Source organism: Microtus ochrogaster, unplaced genomic scaffold (genome assembly GCF_000317375.1).
Source record: "Microtus ochrogaster isolate Prairie Vole_2 unplaced genomic scaffold, MicOch1.0 UNK16, whole genome shotgun sequence".
Lineage (NCBI taxonomy): Eukaryota > Metazoa > Chordata > Mammalia > Rodentia > Cricetidae > Microtus > Microtus ochrogaster.
The window spans coordinates 3335735-3353410 of NW_004949114.1; the positions used below are offsets into that span (position 1 = coordinate 3335735).

The 17676-nt window shown below is 51.6% G+C and overlaps 1 protein-coding gene across 8 annotated transcripts in view; it reads left to right on the plus strand.

Moving 5' to 3' along the window:
- Pbxip1 (PBX homeobox interacting protein 1) overlaps window positions 1-10246 on the plus strand; it is a 19151-nt gene extending 8905 nt beyond the window's left edge. For 6 of the 8 annotated variants that reach the window (XM_026789313.1, XM_005367186.3, XM_005367187.2 and 3 more), the window contains exons 3-11: window positions 3462-3588; window positions 3805-3863; window positions 3930-4092; window positions 6043-6267; window positions 6368-6391; window positions 6800-6882; window positions 6982-7110; window positions 7726-8942; window positions 9374-10246. In XM_026789313.1, coding sequence (XP_026645114.1) covers window positions 3462-3588; window positions 3805-3863; window positions 3930-4092; window positions 6043-6267; window positions 6368-6391; window positions 6800-6882; window positions 6982-7110; window positions 7726-8942; window positions 9374-9467 — 2121 coding nt within the window. In that variant the 3' untranslated portion in view covers window positions 9468-10246. The remainder of the gene's footprint in view (window positions 1-3461; window positions 3589-3804; window positions 3864-3929; window positions 4093-6042; window positions 6268-6367; window positions 6392-6799; window positions 6883-6981; window positions 7111-7725; window positions 8943-9373) is intronic. The other 2 variants (XM_026789318.1, XM_005367188.3) reach the window with 2 other exon arrangements.
- Window positions 10247-17676: the final 7430 nt, after the last annotated feature.

Consider the following 17676-nt stretch of genomic DNA (forward strand, 5'->3'; position numbering starts at 1 on the left):
TCGAGACAGGGTTTCTCTGTGGTTTTGGAGCCTGTCCTGGAACTAGCTCTTGTAGACCAGCCTGGTCTCAAACTCACAGAGATCCGCCTACCTCTGCGTCCCAAGTGCTGGGATTAAAGGCGTGCGCCACCACCGCCCGGCTCCCTAGACCAGTCTTGCCAAGGCTGCTCATAGCCATAAAACTAAAGTTTCCTTTGGCCTTTCATCAGGGCCTCTGAGACAGTCTGGTTTGGTTTGGCTCCCGGCACTGCTTTCTGGATCTGTCCTGTTTTATTGGTACCCATGGTCATTTGCATTGCCTCTGGAGGCTCTCACGGGCTCCAGTGGCAGGGAGGAGACCTGGTATTGGGGCTTGGGCCACACCTGGGAAGAAGGAACCAGATGGGTAAGCTGAGAGAGCTACCGGCAAGAGTAAGGTCATGAGATGACAAGGGAAGCCATGTTGAGGAGACTGAAGAGCTTTAGGGTAAGGAGGAGACCTCTATAGTCCATGTCAAAATGCCTAGGAGCCCCGGAAGGGGTGGATGACGCCTCAGCTCTTGTCTTAGGGTTGCTGTGGTTGTGAAGAAACACCATGACCAAAGCAACCTGGGGACAAAAGGGTTTATTTCAGCTTATACTTCAGGTAGCCTTCCATCACTGAGGGAAGTCAGGGCTGGAACCTGAAAGGCAGGAGCTGATGCTTTTTTTTTTTTTAAAGACTTATTTATTTATTGTGTATACAACATTCTGCTTCCATGTGTGTCCACGTGCTAGAAGAGGACACCAGATCTCATTACAGATGGTTGTGAGCCATCGTGTGGTTGCTGGGAATTGAACTCATGACCTCTGGAAGAGCAGGCAGTGCTCTTAACCACTGAACCATCTCTCCAGCCCCTCAGCCAGCTTTCTTATAGAACTCAGGACTACCCACCCAAGGATGGGCCCACCCACAATGGGCTGGGCCTTCACCCTCAATCACTAATTAAGAAAAAGCTCTACAGGTTTGCCTACAGTCTGGCCTGGAGGCGTTTCCTCAGTTGGGGTCCTCCCAGATCACTCTAGCCTGTACCCAGTTGACATAGAATTAGCCAGCAGAGGTGTCTCCTAGTGAGCCAACCGTGCAGAGCTGCTGAGCTGGAGAGTAGCCCAACACTCAGTGCCAAGTGCAGGGGACCAAGCCTCTGTGTAGCTGGGTGGGAGGGGGGACAATGCTTCCAAAGCTCTTGCAGCCTTCCAGGTGGCAGGAAACCAGAGGGCTCCTAATGCCACCAAAAAGGGAGGATGGCTGTTTTGTTGGGGACTAGAAGCTAGAGAGGTGTGCTGAGGATTGAGTCAGAGGGATCTCAGAGACTGCCTTAGGACCACTAGGAGGAACTAGGCATGGTGGAGCAAGCTGTGGTCCCAAGGGAGTTCAGGATTATCCTTTGGCTAAATAGCAGGGATAGAAATTGAAACCTTGTATCAATAAATTAACTAAAAATAAATAACAATCAAAACAATAGCTAGAGAGGACACAGAACTCCATTTAGACATGTTGAGTTTGAGGTGCTCTTTAGGAACCCAGAGGGGATGAGGAGTTGACCTCAGCAATGACTCTGGAGCCCGGCACAAGGACCAGTGCTCACTGTCAGGGACTGAAATAGGCTCTGTAGCTGGGCGATGGTGGTGCACGCCTTTAATCCCAGCACTCAGGAGGCAGAGGCAGGCGATTCTCTGTGAGTTCGAGACCAGCCTGGTCTACAGAGCTAGTTCCAGGACAGGCTCCAAAACTACAGAGAAACCCTGAAACAGAGAGAGAGAAAGAAAAAAGAGAGAAAGAGAGAGTGAAATAGGCTCTGTGCTCAGTCAACCCTGGTCTCCTGTCATGGTGCCTTTGCTGACATCTGGGGACCTGGGCCAGGTTTTACCTGTCCACCCTCCACAAAAAAACAGAATTGTAATCCTTGCCTTGCAGGGGTGACCCTGAGAAAACTGTGATTTGTGACTTGCAAAGAAATATACTGAGGCCAAAATTATTCTTGAGCCGGGTATGGTGGTGCATACTTTTTAAAAAATATTTATTTTATGTATATGAGTGACCTGCCTTCCAGAACACAAGAAGAAGGAATCAGATCCCATTACAGATGGTTGTCAGTCACCATGTGGGTGCTGGGAATTGAACTCAGGTCCTCTGGAAGAGCAATTTGTGCTCTTAACTGCTGAGCCATCTCTCCCATGTGGTGCATACTTTTAACAGCTCTCAGGAGGCACAGGCAGGTGGCTCTCTGTGAATCTGAGACCTTTCTATCTGTCTGTCTGTCTGTCTGCCTATCTATCATCTACTCATTTTTGGAGGGTTGGGCAGATGGCTCAGTCGGTAAAGCACTTCCCATATAAACGTGAGACCCTGAGTTCAGATCCCACAAACACACTAACATTGGACATGGTAGGACAGGTTTGTGATCTTGGTGCTGCTCCTATGACGTGACAGGAGTTGGAAACAGGAGAATCCTTAGAGCCCAAGGGCCAGCTAATCTGCAGCCACAGCAGAGAGTAAAGAGATTCATCCCAAAAGAGGTGGAAGTTAAGGGCCGGTTCCCAAGTTATCTCTTTTCTTTGAGACAGTCTTGCTGTACTGTAGCACTGGCTGACCTGGAACTTGCTATGTAGATCAGGCTGGCCTGAAGTTTGCAGAGATTCATCTGCCTCTGCCTCCTGAGAGCTGGGATTAAAGGGTGCTGTAACACCTGGCTGAGGTTGACTTCTTGCCTCTGCACTCATACTGTTGTATGCATGCATGCCTGGTGCATACGTCAGTGCAGGCACACACACAGCAGAGGGAGAGGAGAGATTAAAACAAAGAATTATTCCTGGAGGAAGAGCGGAGCCCTAGATGAGGTGCCAAGGAGTTATATGCGGAGAAAAGTCGGCCAAGCTGAGTAGTCAGAGCTAAAGGGCCAGGCTGTGAGCCAGCACCATGGGGTCAGGCTGCCTGTGGCTGGGGGAACTTAGGCTTCTGCCAGTAGCTGTTAGAGATAGCTGTCAGGGCAGCATAGGCCGATGGGAAAGGGCAGAGAACTCAGAAGATGGATGTGTGGTTGGGCAGAAGCAAGGACAGCTTCGGGGGTGCCAGTGAGAACGTAACTGTACCCCTGGTCTGGGTCTGGATTGGGTTTTTGGCTCATGGGGAGGGCAGCACTGATGATAGGGGTAAGGACACCAGGTACCATTAACCTCTGTCAGGTCTGCTAATCCCCTGGTCCCAGATCCTTGCTCAGGGCTGCGATTTCATGGAAACCTGGCCGCTGGAGCAGTGAGGAAGGTTAGGGAGCTGCTGAGTGGAAGAGACACTTTGGATCTAGCTCCAGGGTGGTACAGACCATAGTTTTTGAGGTCTGGTCTGAGGTGTCTGAGGGTGGCTAGCCCCTCTGCTCCATCAGGGTACTGTTCTGATCTGCTGTCCCGACAAAGTATCCTAGTATTCACCTCCCTCCCAATAGAATTTGCCGGTGGAGACTCTGGGCCCAGAACCCAGGATGGACCCAGAATCTGAGGGAGCCTCCCAGGCCCTTTTGGACCCCTCCAAGGCAGATGACAAAGAACTAGCTGGGACCTTGGATGGAGAAGGTAATAGGGCCTTGTGGAGGGTAGCGTATAAACCGTCTTCTGTCTTTGGGGGCCTCCTTTTAGTTGGGGCGAGGGCCATCACTTAGGCTATTTGCTTGCTAATCTCTGTTTATGAGCTCCGACAGTCCGAAGTGGTTGGGGCCTGTGGGCGCTACAGGGCTACAGTGAGCTTCACTTTAGGTCCATGGCTTTTCTGGGCTTCCCCTTCCACCACAGGGACACTTGCCCAGAAGGAAGCGCCCCAGAATGAACTGCCTGAGGAGACTAAGGCCAAGGTGAGGTACGTCACTGGGGCTGGAGGAAAGTGGGGAGAGCACTTCTCATAGCTATACCCACATCAGGGCACTCTGGAATGTGATGATGCTGGAATGGAGGGCCCTGGAGACACACTGGTCCAGGAAGATTTGCAGGAGGAGACTCCTGTGGTAACAAGCCTGGGACCAGACACACAGGAGCTGGAGAATGAGAGTCCTCCACAGAACCTGCCCGCGAGTTCCAGAACAGGTCAGTACCCTTCTTGCCTCCTGTTTTCCACCTTTTTAGAAAGTGTGGGAAGGGGCGGTGGAGGGATGGCTCAGCAGTTGAGAGCACTGGCTGTCCTTCCAGAGGACCTGCGCTCAGTTCCAGCACCCACTTACCCACTTGGCAGCTCACAACCATCTGTAACTCCAGTTCCCGTGAACCTGATTCCCCATTCTGACTTCCATGGGCATCACATGGTGCACTGAAATACATGCAGGCAAAGCAGTCATACATTTGATAAAATAAACACATGAAAAATTTAAAAGTCAACCAGGCGGTGGCAGTGCACCTTTAATCCCTGCACTAGGGGAGGCAGAGGCAGGAGGATTATGTGAGTTCAATGCCAGCCTGATCTATAGAACAAGTTCCAGGACAGGTTCCAAAAGTACAGAGAAACCCTGTCTCAAAAAAAAAAAAAAAAAAAAAAAAAAAAAAAACCAAACCAAAAAACAAAAACAAACACAAACAAGCAAAAACTAAAAATAACTAGAAAGTGAAGGAGAAGGTACAGGCCTCACTACTGAGTAGTATGTGAGGAGGCCCAGGCCCCGAGCCTGGCACCTTCTGCCCTTTTCCTTGTTCTCACCCCTGAACACTGAGGCTTGGGAGTTAGGCCGCCTTAATGACGGTCTGCATCTGATGGATTGTGTCCTCTTTTCTTGGTTCTCAGCCTTCCTACAGCTGCAGCCCTTTAGTATAGTTCCTCATGTTGTGTGACCCCAGCCATACTTTTCTCTGTGTAGCCCTGGCTGTCCTGGAACTCACTCTGTAGCCCAGGCTGGTCTCGAACTCACAGAGATTTTATTGGGGCTGGAGAGATGGCTCAGTGGTTAAGAGCACTGGCTGCTCTTCTAGAGGTTCTGAGTTCAATTCCCAGCCACCACATGGTGGCTCACAACCACCTGTAATGAGATCTGGCGCCCTCATCTGGTGTGAAGGTGACCATGCAGGCAAAACACTGTGTATATGTAATAAATAAACCTTTAAAAAAATAAATAAAATTATTTTGTTGCTACTTCATAACTGTAATTTTGTTACTGTTATGAATCATAATGTAAATATCTGACAGGCAGGCTATCTGATATATGACCCCTGAGAAAAGGTCATTTGACCCCCAAAGGGTTGCAGCCCACGGGTTGAGAAGCACAGTTCTAGAACATACCCTTCATTTCCAGAGTCCTTTGTGGGAAGGCGGGAGGCTCAGGGACTTCGTAAGAAGAGAAAAACGAGAGCACGAGGGATGCAGAAAGACTCACAACTCAGCCGGTCCAGAAGGGGTGGGGGAGGGGCTTGGTCAGGGGGTAGGTAGGAATGAGGGAGAGGGTTCAAGGCTCTGGTGGTGCCTTAATCCCAACACTTGGGAGGCAAAGACAGGTGGATCTCTGTGAGTTCAAGGCCAGCCTGGTCTACACACAAAGAAATCCTGCCTTGAAACTCTCCCTGCTCCCCCTCAAAAAAAGAATGCAGGAGAGGCAGGGATGTAGTTGGAGGTGCCATTTGAGAAGAGTTTTGAGCATAGAGCAGGCAGGAGGGAGCTTTGGCGTCAACAGAGAGTGGGGCTAGTCCAAGGTCTGTCCCAGGCAGTGGTAGAGGTGACAGGAGAGGGGAGGAAGAGGTCCAGGCCTGGGGCCACGGGGGTGGGGGGTGGTGCAGCTGCAGGAGTCAGGCAGAGACTGTGAAGAGAGAAGACTATGGAGGCCATGAGGTGGAGATGTGGGATGGAGAGGGGAGGAGAGGATGGCTTCAGGACGGAAGAGGCTCTTGTACTTGTAGACAAAAGGACAGTCTTTTTCCTTTAGATTGGACGGGGCAGTCAGTCAGTACCCAGGCTGAAGTGGGCAGTGTTGGTGTGCCTTCCCTGTGACCAGGGCTGGGCTTCTTGTGCCGTCCTCCTCCTCCTCACTGCTCTCCTGTCCCCTTCCCTTCCTCCAGTCTGGAGAGAGTACCACTGCTCCAGCAGTGACGATGACACTGATGTGGATGTCGAGGGTGTGAGGAGACGGAGGGGCCGGGAGCCCAGCTCAGCCCACCCTGTACCTGTGGAGGTGGAGGACCAGGCCAAGGGCGAGGGTGTAGGAGGCGAGCTGGGCATCTCTCTCAACATGTGTCTCCTGGGGGCCCTGGTTCTTCTAGGCCTGGGGATCCTCTTGTTCTCTGGTGAGTAGTATTCCTGGCTAGGGCCTCCGGTCTGCTACCCTGGCCTTTCTTACCTCCTTCTGCTTCCCTGAGGGCCTCATCAGACTGTCTTCACCTTCAGGTACGCTGTTGGAGCCTGAAACTGGTGAGTAGACAGGTCCTGGCTTGTTCTCTGTGGGTGGTGATGGGTGTCTGTATGGGGATTGCTCCCCAGGGAAGCTGTTCAGGGGAGTAGGCAGAGGTCCTGGCTTGCTCTCTGTGGATGGTGATGGGTGTCTATATGGGGAGTGCTCCCCAGGTAAGCTGTTCAGGGGAGTAGGCAGAGGTCCTGGCTCTCTGTGGTGGTGATGGGAGTCTCTATGGGGAGTGCTCCTCAGGCAAGCATATTATTTCTTGGTTGTTGACCTTGTCAACTGTTCAGGATAACGTTTGTCCCTTTAGCTCAGCAGATGTGTGAGCCATGGTGTATGTTCAGGGAAGGAGGGGTGACTGAGAGAGGTGTGATGGGCTCTGTAGGTCATGGGCCCGGATTCAGAGGTTCACTTACCCACAGGTTCCGTGGAAGAAGCAGAGTTGCAAGTCTTTCCAGATACCGGGCCAGAGACCGAGTTGGTAGATACTGTGGGCAGTAGGCAGGTATGGATGGGTTTTCCATAGGTGTGTGGGGCCTGGTGGGGAGTGGCTGGCTTGCCCTGCCTGGGAGGAAGCATGGATTGGCTGCTCTTGTGCCCTCAGGATGAGCTCGAGCAGCTGCAGGCCTCAGTACCAGCAGACAGTAGTCCCAGTCTGCAGAGCATGGGGCTTCTGCTGGACAGGTTGGCCAAGGAGAACCAGGATATCCGACTGCTGCAGGCCCAGCTGCAGGTGGGCCCTGGCAAGAAGGAGGGGTTCATCTGGCCACCTTTACCAGGCATATGTCCTAGCGGTGCTCCCCTAGAAGTTTTCCCTGCTCGTCTGACCCTTGAGCCTCACCTTTCACCACCGTAGTCAGGGTGTAGTCAGGTGTTTTCTCTGTTTCCCTCCCACCTGCTGAGGACTGGCAGGGCTGGTGTGCTTGCCTACATAGCAGGCCACCTCTGATTGACGGCTGGATCTTCCCGGAACATCTGAAGAATGTGCCGTGTGCTAGAGTCAATGGACAGTACCCGCTCTAGATGCAGGAGGTGGGAGTGGGGCGGGGAGAGCTAGATGTGGGCTGTGGTGGATCTCAAAAGTATGTGCTTGTGTAAGGACATAGATGCTGGGTGGAATTTAACCATCTCAGGAAGTGGCTCAGATTAAGGGTGGAGAAGAGGCGCAGCCTCTCTGGCTGTCCAAGGCAGCACTGGGGCTCAAATCCAGGACACTGCAGACAGTAAGCGGTCTCTCTCCCAACAGAACTAGCCCCTGCCCACTCAAATAGAATAGAATTGGGGTAGAAGGCATCGTGGCCACTCTGACAAGGACTCCTCTTTTCTTCTGTTCCTAACTACATTCTAGGCTCAGAAAGAAGAGCTTCAGAGCCTGTTGCACCAGCCACAGGGGCTAGAAGAGGAGAATGCCCGGCTCCGGGAGGCCCTGGAGCAGGGCAAGACCTCTCATCAGGCCCTAGAGTCAGAACTACAGCAGCTAAGGGCCCGACTTCAAGGCCTAGAGGCTACCTGTGTCCGGGGTGTAGATGGGGTGTGTCTCAATTGGGGTAGACGCCCAGGTGACAAAACCATCACAGAGCAAGGCCACAAGGTGCAGGCGGCAGACCCCAGCTTATCAGAGCAGCATAAGCAGCTAGAAGCTGAAGCCCAGGCCCTAAGGCAGGAACTGCAAAGGCAGAGGCGGTTGCTGGGTACTGTGCACAGTGACTTACAGAGGGGCTTGCAGAATGCTGGCCACGGAGCCCCAGCTCATGCTGGCCTGGACGAACTTGGTCACATGTTGGCCCAGACATTGCAAGACCTAGAGAATTGGGGTCACAACACTGGCATTCCTGCCAACGACTCGGAGGCCGGGTTCCAGAAGAAGCCCCACTTGCAGAATTCCAGGGAGTGGAGAAGAAAGGAGAAATGGCATGGTGGGCCAAGGGACCAGAAGGCTGAGCACTGGAAGCATGGGAAGGAGGAGTCTGGCCAGGAGAGGAGGAGGAGCTGGAGGGATGAGGACAGGGAACCAGCAAAGGGATGGAAAGAGGACAAACCCAGGGTGGAAGAACTGGGGAAGCGAAAAGATGGCAAGCGACAGGACCCCAAGGTACACTCTAGAAAAAATGGGAACACCCACTCTGGAGAAAGGCTGAAGCATTCTTGGGGGAAAGACAATAGTCCTGACCCCCTCTCCTCCTGGGAGGAGCTGCTGAGAAGGAAGTACCGGCCCCCACAGGGTTGCTCAGGCATTGCTGACTGTGCTCGGCAGGAGGGCCTGGCCTTCTTTGGCGTAGAGCTAGCCCCTGTGCGGCAACAGGAGCTGGCCTCGGTGCTGAGAGCATACTTGGCGAGGCTGCCCTGGGCTGGGCAACTGACCAAAGAGCTGCCCCTTTCACCTGCCTACTTTGGAGAAGATGGCATCTTCAGGCACGATCGTCTTCGCTTCCGGGACTTTGTGGATGCCCTGGAGGACAGCCTGGAGGAGGTGGCATTGAAACAGCTGGGTGATGATGATGAGGTGGATGACTTTGAGGATTTCATCTTCAGCCACTTCTTCGGAGACAAGGCACTGAAGAAGAGGTGTGGGAATCTGTGTGTGTGTGTGTGTGTGTGTGTGTGTGTGTGTGTGAGAGAGAGAGGGGGGGGGGGCGGGAGAGGGAGAGGGAGTGCGAGGGGATGGGGAGGTTGTTAACAGCTGGGAGGGATTTGAATGCATTGTGACCCTGAATGGTAGAGTTCTCTAGCTGGAGTCCTCCTCTTCATTTCTGATTCCCAGACCTTAGAGAAGGCTTCTAAGTATATTTCCTGTCTTCCCATGAAGGGCTACAGTAGTCCTGAGGGGTCCCCTTTTCTCACTGTGCTTGTACCTACAGGGTCCCTTCCTGTCTCCCCCAATGGATCCACCCTGGGAGCACAGGTCTCTCCCTATAGCTGCCTCAGTTGGCTTTTCTCATCTCAGTGGTGTTGTTTCCTAAAGGCCTTTTCCTGCCTCGTTCCCTATCTCCCCACAGGTCAAAAAAGAAGGAGAAACATTCCTGGAACCCCAGAGTTGTGGGGCCCAGGGAAGAGTACAGCCGCCATCCCCACCACTACCACCATGGCTGAGCCCTGCACCTGCCGCAGCAAATGACCCAGGCACACACCAGCTCAAGATCCCTGGAGTTATGTGACCCTAGAGGCTGTGCTCCCACTGTTCTGCGGTCCCTCTTGGCTCTTTAGCGCCTTTGAGTGCCCTTCACAGGAGAGAGAGAGCCATGCACTTGGCCCTGCACTGGTACCACTTTTGCTACAAAAAGGTCATAAGTTGGCTCTGCTGAATTGTTTATGCAAATACAGGCCCTGGGTATGGAGTGTATAGGAGCCTGCTGGGGAGTATTCTGTGACTGCCCCCAGACCACAGCAGAGCCTGCAACCCTACACTGGAGCCGCTGGTTGGAGACTTAGCTCCAGACTTGCGCTGGGGTTTTGTTAGCTTTGGAGGCAGCTGTTCCCAAGCGTGAAGTACCTTTTCATCATGCTTCTCTTGTGGCTTTCTCCTTCCCGCCTGAACTGCCTCCTGAGGTAGTCAGTCTCTCAGTGGGACACGGTGCAATTGCCATTCCAGTGAGTAGGTACAACCCAGACACTGCACTCAACCTCCTCTTCTCAGCCTCTCTGTCAGTCCCGCAGGCTCTTTCCCCGTGCTCACCCAACTTTCCCGAGGAGCCTAGCCTTGAGCCCAGCTACCAATTGTCTCACAGTTACCCCGACTGAGTCGCTGTGGAACCCTGGGCTCCAGTCCGGGCTGGGTGACCTCAGATCAGGTCATTCTGGTGTTCTTATCCTCGGGAAGAGGACAGCGGACTGAGGAACAGAGTAAATAAAGCACCGAAACAGATACCCTGCTTCTGCCTTCCTTCTTTGTAGCATGCTTGAAGCGCCCTAGCCTAGTGCCTGGGTGTGCAGAGGTGAGGGAGCCGCTAGGTGGCACTCTGGCCCCACATTCCTTCAGACCTTGCCTCCCTCCTGCCCCGGTCACCACCCCACGTCTCAGACCCCTACCCACTGACTAGCTCTCAAGAACTCCCAGAATGCCCCTGGCTATTGTCTAGGAAGTCCCCCAGAGTTCTAACCTCTTATCCCATTGGCAGGACACTGTGCTACCCTTGGAAATCTCCCAGGGAGCTTGGGGCCAGAGGCTTGTGGATAGAGCCATCCATCAGTTAGGGACTGTAGACTCTAGAAAGATGTGATTAATCTCTGTATTATTTAGCAATACTGTTTAAAGGCTTGGAAATACACCGATCGTTCAGGCTAGACAAGACAGGTGGAAATGGAAGAAGGTTGGTTCACTCCACAAACATTTTGTAAAGTCTGTTGTGTGGGGCCGGAGATGGCTCAGTTGTCGAGAGCACTGGCTGCTCTTCCAAAGGACTCAGGTTTGGTGTCCAGCACCCACGTGGTAGCTCACCACTGTCTGTAACTCCAGTCCCTAGGGATCCAATGCTCTCTTCTGACCTCCTGGGCACCAGGCACACACATAGAGCTCAGACATACATGCAAATAAAACACCCATGCACATTTTTAAAAAAAGTCTGTTGTTCTGGGCGGTGGTGGCGCACGCCTTTAATCCCAGCACTTGGGAGGCAGAGGCAGACAAATCTCTGTGAGTTTAAGGCCAGCCTGGTCTACAAGAGCTAGTTCCAGGACAGGAACCAAAAGCTACAGAGAAACCCTGTCTCGAAAAATCAAAAAAAAAAAAAAAAAAAAGTCTGTTGTGGCCAGGCAGTAGTGGTGCATGCCTTTAATCCCAGCATTTGGGAGGCAGAGGTAGGTGGACTTCTGTGAGTTCGAGGCCAGTCTGATCTACAAAGCAAGTTCCAGGACAGCTAGGACTATTACACAGAGAAACCTTGTCTTGAAAAAAAAGAAAAGAAAAGTCTATTGTGTATTGTATCAGAACCAGTGAGGCTCTAGGAATATAGACCCTTTAATATGAATATAATCTGCAGCAGGAAGAACTTTGGCTAGACTTAAGAAGGAGCCTTACCTTACACAGGTTAGTAGTGATGTAGGCTGGGCCTTCAAGAAGGAGCCTTATGTTTGTAGGGTGGTGATTGGATTCCATGCCTCTCTGGACCACTGTCCCTCAGGAGGAAGTCAGGGTTAGCCCTGGGTGGGAGCTCAAGGCTAGAGGCAGGCCAGATTCCTTGTCTGTCAAGGTGCTGAGCCTAGAGGTGGGGATCCACAGGTCTCTGGTTCCCTAGAAGTGTTGGTTTTCCAAGAGGCTCTCTGGCCTCGTTTCCATGGTGAGGGCTTATTCCTGCTGGATAACACGTGGAGTCTGGGAACCCTTATGCCCCTTCGTCTTCCTACACACTCAGGCCTTTAGAAGTGGAACTGCAGGGTCCGAAGCTGCCACGTTAGGAAGAAAAGGAGAGCCACCAACCCAGTCGGGTTGTGGGGACAGGCCCCCCTTTCTGTCACCTCCACAACCCACAGCAACACTGAAGCTGACCACAGATCCCTGACTCTGGGGTCAGTGTGTGGCGGTGGAGTGTTAAGAAGGGATGGAGGGAATGCTGACCCTGCCCCTTCCCACTGCTGGCCTAGGTGACCCTAGAAGCAGAGTCACTAGATGCTGCCACTGGTCCCTGCTGACTTTCTAGGGTCTGGGCTCGGTGTTTGGCTCGGCTTTCAGTTCTTTCTCTGGGAGTTTCTCTGGGGGGGATTGCTGCCTTCAGAGCGGCTCTGGGAGCCTTGTGGGGTGTCACCGGAGTTGGAGGTGGTCTTGGGCTTCACCCTTCTCTCCACTCCCTTCCCTTCCCTACCCCTCCTCTTCTCTTTGGTGCTGATCCGGAGCTCCCTGTGTGCCAGCTGGAGGCTCCATCACTGAGAGTGCCTCTTGCAAGTTTTATTTTGAGACAGCTGTTACTGTATATCCCTGGCTGGCTTCAATCTTTCAATCCTCCTGCCTCTGGTGCTTGAGTTGCTGGGACTGGTCATACATTGCCACATCCTTTCCAGGGACTTCTACTCCTGAGTGAAAAACTTATTTTTCCTTTCGCCAGTCCCCAAAGCTGCTTCCCTAGGGGCCACAATCTGTCATTTCCCCTTCTTCTCCTATTTCTCCCTTCATCTCCCACTGTGTCCCAGGTTCCCCACATGCCCTCTGCCCAGCCTTTTACCAGCTATGGCCTGCTTTTTTCTTTGCTTCCTGCACCCTCAGGCCCCACCCCTTTCCACCCTCCACCCGTGATAGGATGACAAGCAGGGGTGGGGGTGGGGGGGCGGAGTCACCTCTGTCCTGTCTGTTCCTGTCAGCTCCTGAGAGGGAAAGCAGTCTGTTTGAGAGCTGCTCCCAGTCTCCTCTGCTGGGCCCAAGGACAGACCACAGGCTAGCTAGTTGTTGCCATGGGAACCTTTCAAAGGCACCCAGATGCAGGAGCTCTTTATATTCAGCCTTGTTCTAGGCCACAGATGTGTCTGATCCTGTCATATGCTTATAACAAGGACCTAGGTGGCTCCCCAGTGGAGAGCAGAGATGTCCTAAATCCAGACACACCCGTCTCTCCCGGCCTCGCTGCTGCTTCTGAGTCTGCAAACCAACCCTCTCACATACCTGGGCCCCTCCCCTTGGGATGATGTCCTTTTCCATGACTGTCCCACTTCTCCTGGGTCAGGTGACTTAACTAGACCTTTGATTTGAGTAAATTTAGGGTAAGAAAACCTAGTGTGTCAGGTTTCTGGCTTGAGCCCCCACAGGTCTTGAGTGAGATGTCCATACGTCCTTAGGACTCAAGCCAGCCTCTCATGAAGGGGGAACAAACAGTGGCATCTCACTTTAGGGAGTCACTGTGAAATCAATGACAGGGCTTCTTTAAGCTGTAGAGTACAGTCATTTGTGTGTATACCAGGAGTTCCTTCTAGGACCCATGAGTGATGCTCCAGTCCCTTACATAACAGGGCGCAGTGTTCACGTATTCTCCAAGCACAGCCCCTGTGCAGTTAGATTACTTACGATGACCCCCAATGTGGTATGAGTGCTATGTACTTGTTGTATTGCATCGTTTAGGGAGTAACAAGGAAAAAAGCCTGCACATGCTCAGAAGTTTTTCTTTTGCTTCATTTCTGGGTTTGTTTTGTTCTTGTTTTATTTTTTTGTTTTCTTTTTTTCTTTCTTTCTTTCTTTCTTTCTTTCTTTCTTTTTTTTCCTTTTTTTCCCCAACACTACATTTGCCAAGCATCTTTTTTTGTTTTTTTGAAACTGAGTCTCTCTATGTAGTCTTGGCTGTCCTGGAACTCACCGGGTAGACCAGGATAGCCTTGAGCTCACAGAGATCCGCCTACCTTTGCCTCTGGAGTGCTGGGATTAAGAGTGTGTGCCACCACTGCCCGGCTCCAGTGGTTGTTTTAGTTCTGACTTCTAGGAGAAACTGGGATTGCCCAAGAGCTGCAGACGTGGAGGAGAGGGCACGGAATCTTAAGCCTAGCTACAGGCCAACTGGATTAGTTTAACATAAGCAAAATGCTAACAGTACTTGATTAATGCTGTCAGGAAGCCTCTGTGGATGCCTAGAGAGGGCCTGAAGAGAGGCCTCTGAGCCAGATAGTGAAAGATCTTAGCGATGGGGGAGGGGCAAAGGGCAAAGGTGAGCTGAGGGGAGAGAGGAACAACCTGTGGCAGAGGAGTCAGAAGCCTTCCTGTGGGCCCAAAGGGACTCTTCCACATGAGAATGACAATTTAATCCCAGCACTCGGGAGGCAGAGGCAGGAGGATCTCTGTGAGTTCAAGGCCAGCCTGGTCTACAAGAGCTAGTTCCAGGACAGGCTCCAAAGCTACAGAGAAACCCACAAACAAACAAAAATGACAAGGGGTGCTCCTAAAGGCTTTGAGGGGTAAGGGATGCTGGGAGGTTGGGAGCCTAAAGGATGGGTGGAGAGATGGGAAGTGGGTGGAGCTGACCTGTGCTTGTTTTTAGGCATGGGCCAGCCTGGATGGAATGGGGACAAGGAGAAACCAAAGACACTTGGTCTCCTAGCCTTGGGACAAGTGGACAACTATGCCTTTGTGCAAGCTGGAAAAGAAGGAAAAGCAAAAGCTGGTTTGGTGGGGTGGGACTGGTGGGGTGGAATGGGTGGGGTGGGTGGGGCGGAATGGGTGGGGAAGGCTTGGAGTGATTATATAGGCCTAGGAATAGGGCTGGCCAACCTCTGCCTCCACCAAGCTTTGAAGCCCTGCCTCTAGATCACGACATCATCCTCCCTTCATTCCTCTGGGAGGGGGTGGGGGTGCACCCATGGTAGACTCTGTTACTAACCCAGGACACTAAGCTTCCCTGACCTAAAGGGGGGCACCCAGCAGAGCAGGTTGAGTCACCCCCTGAGGTCATTGCTGAAACTCCCTGTTCTGAGTCAAGAGGACAGGAAAAAACCTGAAGCCACATGGCCCTGGGGTGGAGAGGGAAGGGCTGGAGGGCCGGGTTGAACAGGGCTGCCTGCCCTGGTGTGTGACTGTTGGCTCCTACCAGGGAGTAAGGAGGGAGGGGCTGGTATGGCCATTAACTTTTACATCATTTCTGCACACGGAGAAATAGATGTTGAAGGAGGTAAGACTATTTTACTAGTGGAAGAGACACACACACATGCAGAGAGAGAGAGAGAGAGAGAGAGAGAGAGAGAGAGAGAGAGAGAGAGAAACAGTTGGTTATGGTTTTATATGAGTTAGGGGTGTTGGTGGGAGAGCAGCAACCTAAGCAGCATTTGAACTGCGGTCCCGGGCCTCCCCATCCCACACAGTCAAGAATGTAATCAGATCTGAACGTACACTGTGTAGTTATTACTGGCTAGAACCCAGGGCCTGGGCCTTCTGGGCCAGCGCTCCTCCTGAGCTCCCTTCGACTCTACTGTACTGTCTCTGGCTCCTCCCCCTAGATCTACATGGGAAACAGAGAGAGGTTCTCCCCAAGCTCCTTGGGCTCCTGGTTCTGGAAGCATTTCCCTTGTTTACTAATTGCCATCTCGCTGGCTCCTGCTTGTAGGTAAGAGATCAGCTCTGGAAGAGCCTTTACTGAGCATCCTTTCAGACGAGAGGCGCGAGGCCCAGAGAGGAGCGACTTGTTCAGGCTCCCAAAGCTTGCTAGGACAGAACACACACGCACGCACGCACGCACGCACGCACGCACGCAAGCACACACACACACACACACACACACACACACGCTCTGAACTAAATGGAAAAGCTGTGCACCACACACAGGTAAGGCGCCTCTGCTTCCTTGTCCTTACAGCTAACTCTGTGCAGAGAAGTGTGGTTGTGATCACAGGGGGGCAGCAGCTGGACAGGCTGGAGACTGGACCGGCTCAGGACTGGGATGGGAGGGAGGGAGGGAAAGAAGGAGGAGCCTCAAGAGGCTGCCCCAGGACTTTGAGCAATTGGGTTTGGAGTTATGCAGTCCTAGCCTTGGGTGTGTCCATTGAAGTCCCTTCTAACCTCAGGGGGAAAGTCCTGGCATCCCACATGGAGCAATCTTTTTTTAAAAATTGTTTTTATTGAATTATATATTTCTCTCCGCTTCCTTCCCTTCCTCTCCCATAGTGTCCATGCTCTCAGTTTATTCAGGAGATCTTATCTTTTTCTACTTCCCATGTACATTAAATCCATGTTTGTCTCTCTTAGGGTCCTCTTTGTTGTCTAGGTTCTCTGGGATTGTGAATTGTAGGCTGGTTTTCTTTGCTTTATGTCCAAAGCCACTTATGAGTGAGTACATATTATATTTGTCTTTCTGGGTCTGGGTTATCTCACTCAATATGATGTTTTCTAGATCTATACATTTGCCTGCAAGTTTCAAGATGTCATTATTTCTTTCCACTGTGTAGTACTCCATTGTGTAAATGTACACTTTTTCTTATCCATTCTTCAGTCAAGGGGCATTTAGGTCATTTTCGGATTCTGGCTATGATAAGTAATGCTGCTAGGAACATAGTTGAACACATGTCATTGTGGCATGATTGAGCATCCTTGGGTATATACCCAAAAGTGGTATTACTGGGTCTTGAGGAAGGTTGTTTCCTAATTTTCTGAGAAATCGCCACACTGACATCCAAAGGGGTTTCATCAGTTTGCATTCCCACCAGCAATGGAGGAGAGTTTCCTTTACTTCACAACCTCTCCAGCATAAGCTGTCATCAGTGTTTTTGATCTTGGCCATTCTTACAGGTGTAAGATGGGATCTCAGAGATATTTTGATTGAACAACACTCTTTGGATCCTTCATTTCTTTCTTTTTTGTTTTCTTTCTTTTCTTTTTTTTAAAGATTTATTTATTTATTTATTATGTATATAATGTGCTGCCTACATGCTAGACAAGTGCACCAAATCTCCTCATAGATGGCTGTGAGCTGCCATGTGGTTGCTGGGAATTGAACTCAGGACCTCTGGAAGAGCAGTCAGTGCTCTTACCCTCTGAGCCATCTCTCCAGCCCCCATGTTTTGTTGTTTTTTGAGACAGACTTTCTCTATGCAGCCCTGAGTGTCTTGGAATTAACTCTGTAGACCTAGATGGTCCCAAATTCCCTGCCTGCCTCGGCCTCCCGAGTGCTGGGACTAAAGGTGTGTGCCCAGTGGTCCTTCATTCCTTGACTAGTCGTTTGGATTACCACCCCACTCACCCTGCATTGGCGCCACTTGATATGCTTTCCAGCAGCCGAGGAAAACCTGAATGTAGTGTCGGGGGAGAAGAGGGAAGGGATAGCCCTGGCTGTGGAGGCTGAACAGGCATGGCCGTGAGGTGAGTTGGCCTGGAAAACATCGGGCTTTGGAACCAGACAGAGCTGGTCCCGTTATTTAGAGATGTAGACCTTGAGACAAGTCTCTCAGCCTCTTGTTTCCTTTTATGTTTAGGAGTGTTTTGCCTGCGTATATGCTTGGGCACCATATGCTTGCAGTACCTGTGGAAGCCAGAGAGGCTGTCAGAGTCCCAGAGCTGGAGGACCAGGAGTGACTTAACCCTGTGTAGACTTGGTTGGCTTGGTAAAAGCTGGCTTTCAGTGGGGTCCAAAGAAATGTTTGTTTGTTTGTTTATTTATTTTTAAAGAGTTGTCAATTAATTTAAGTAGTTCCATGTCTTCTTAAAACCAGGGGCAAGCAGGACCCAAGATTGGGTCCTGTAATCGGTGCTTGTGAAGGGGGAAATGTAGGGGCCAGCCATGATAAGCTAACTATGGGCAGGTCACCCCAAGTAAATTCTTTACTTCCAACCATTATCACCTGCCATCGATAAATTTAACAAGAGGCAGCCGGGCAATGGTGGCGCACGCCTTTAATCCCAGCACTC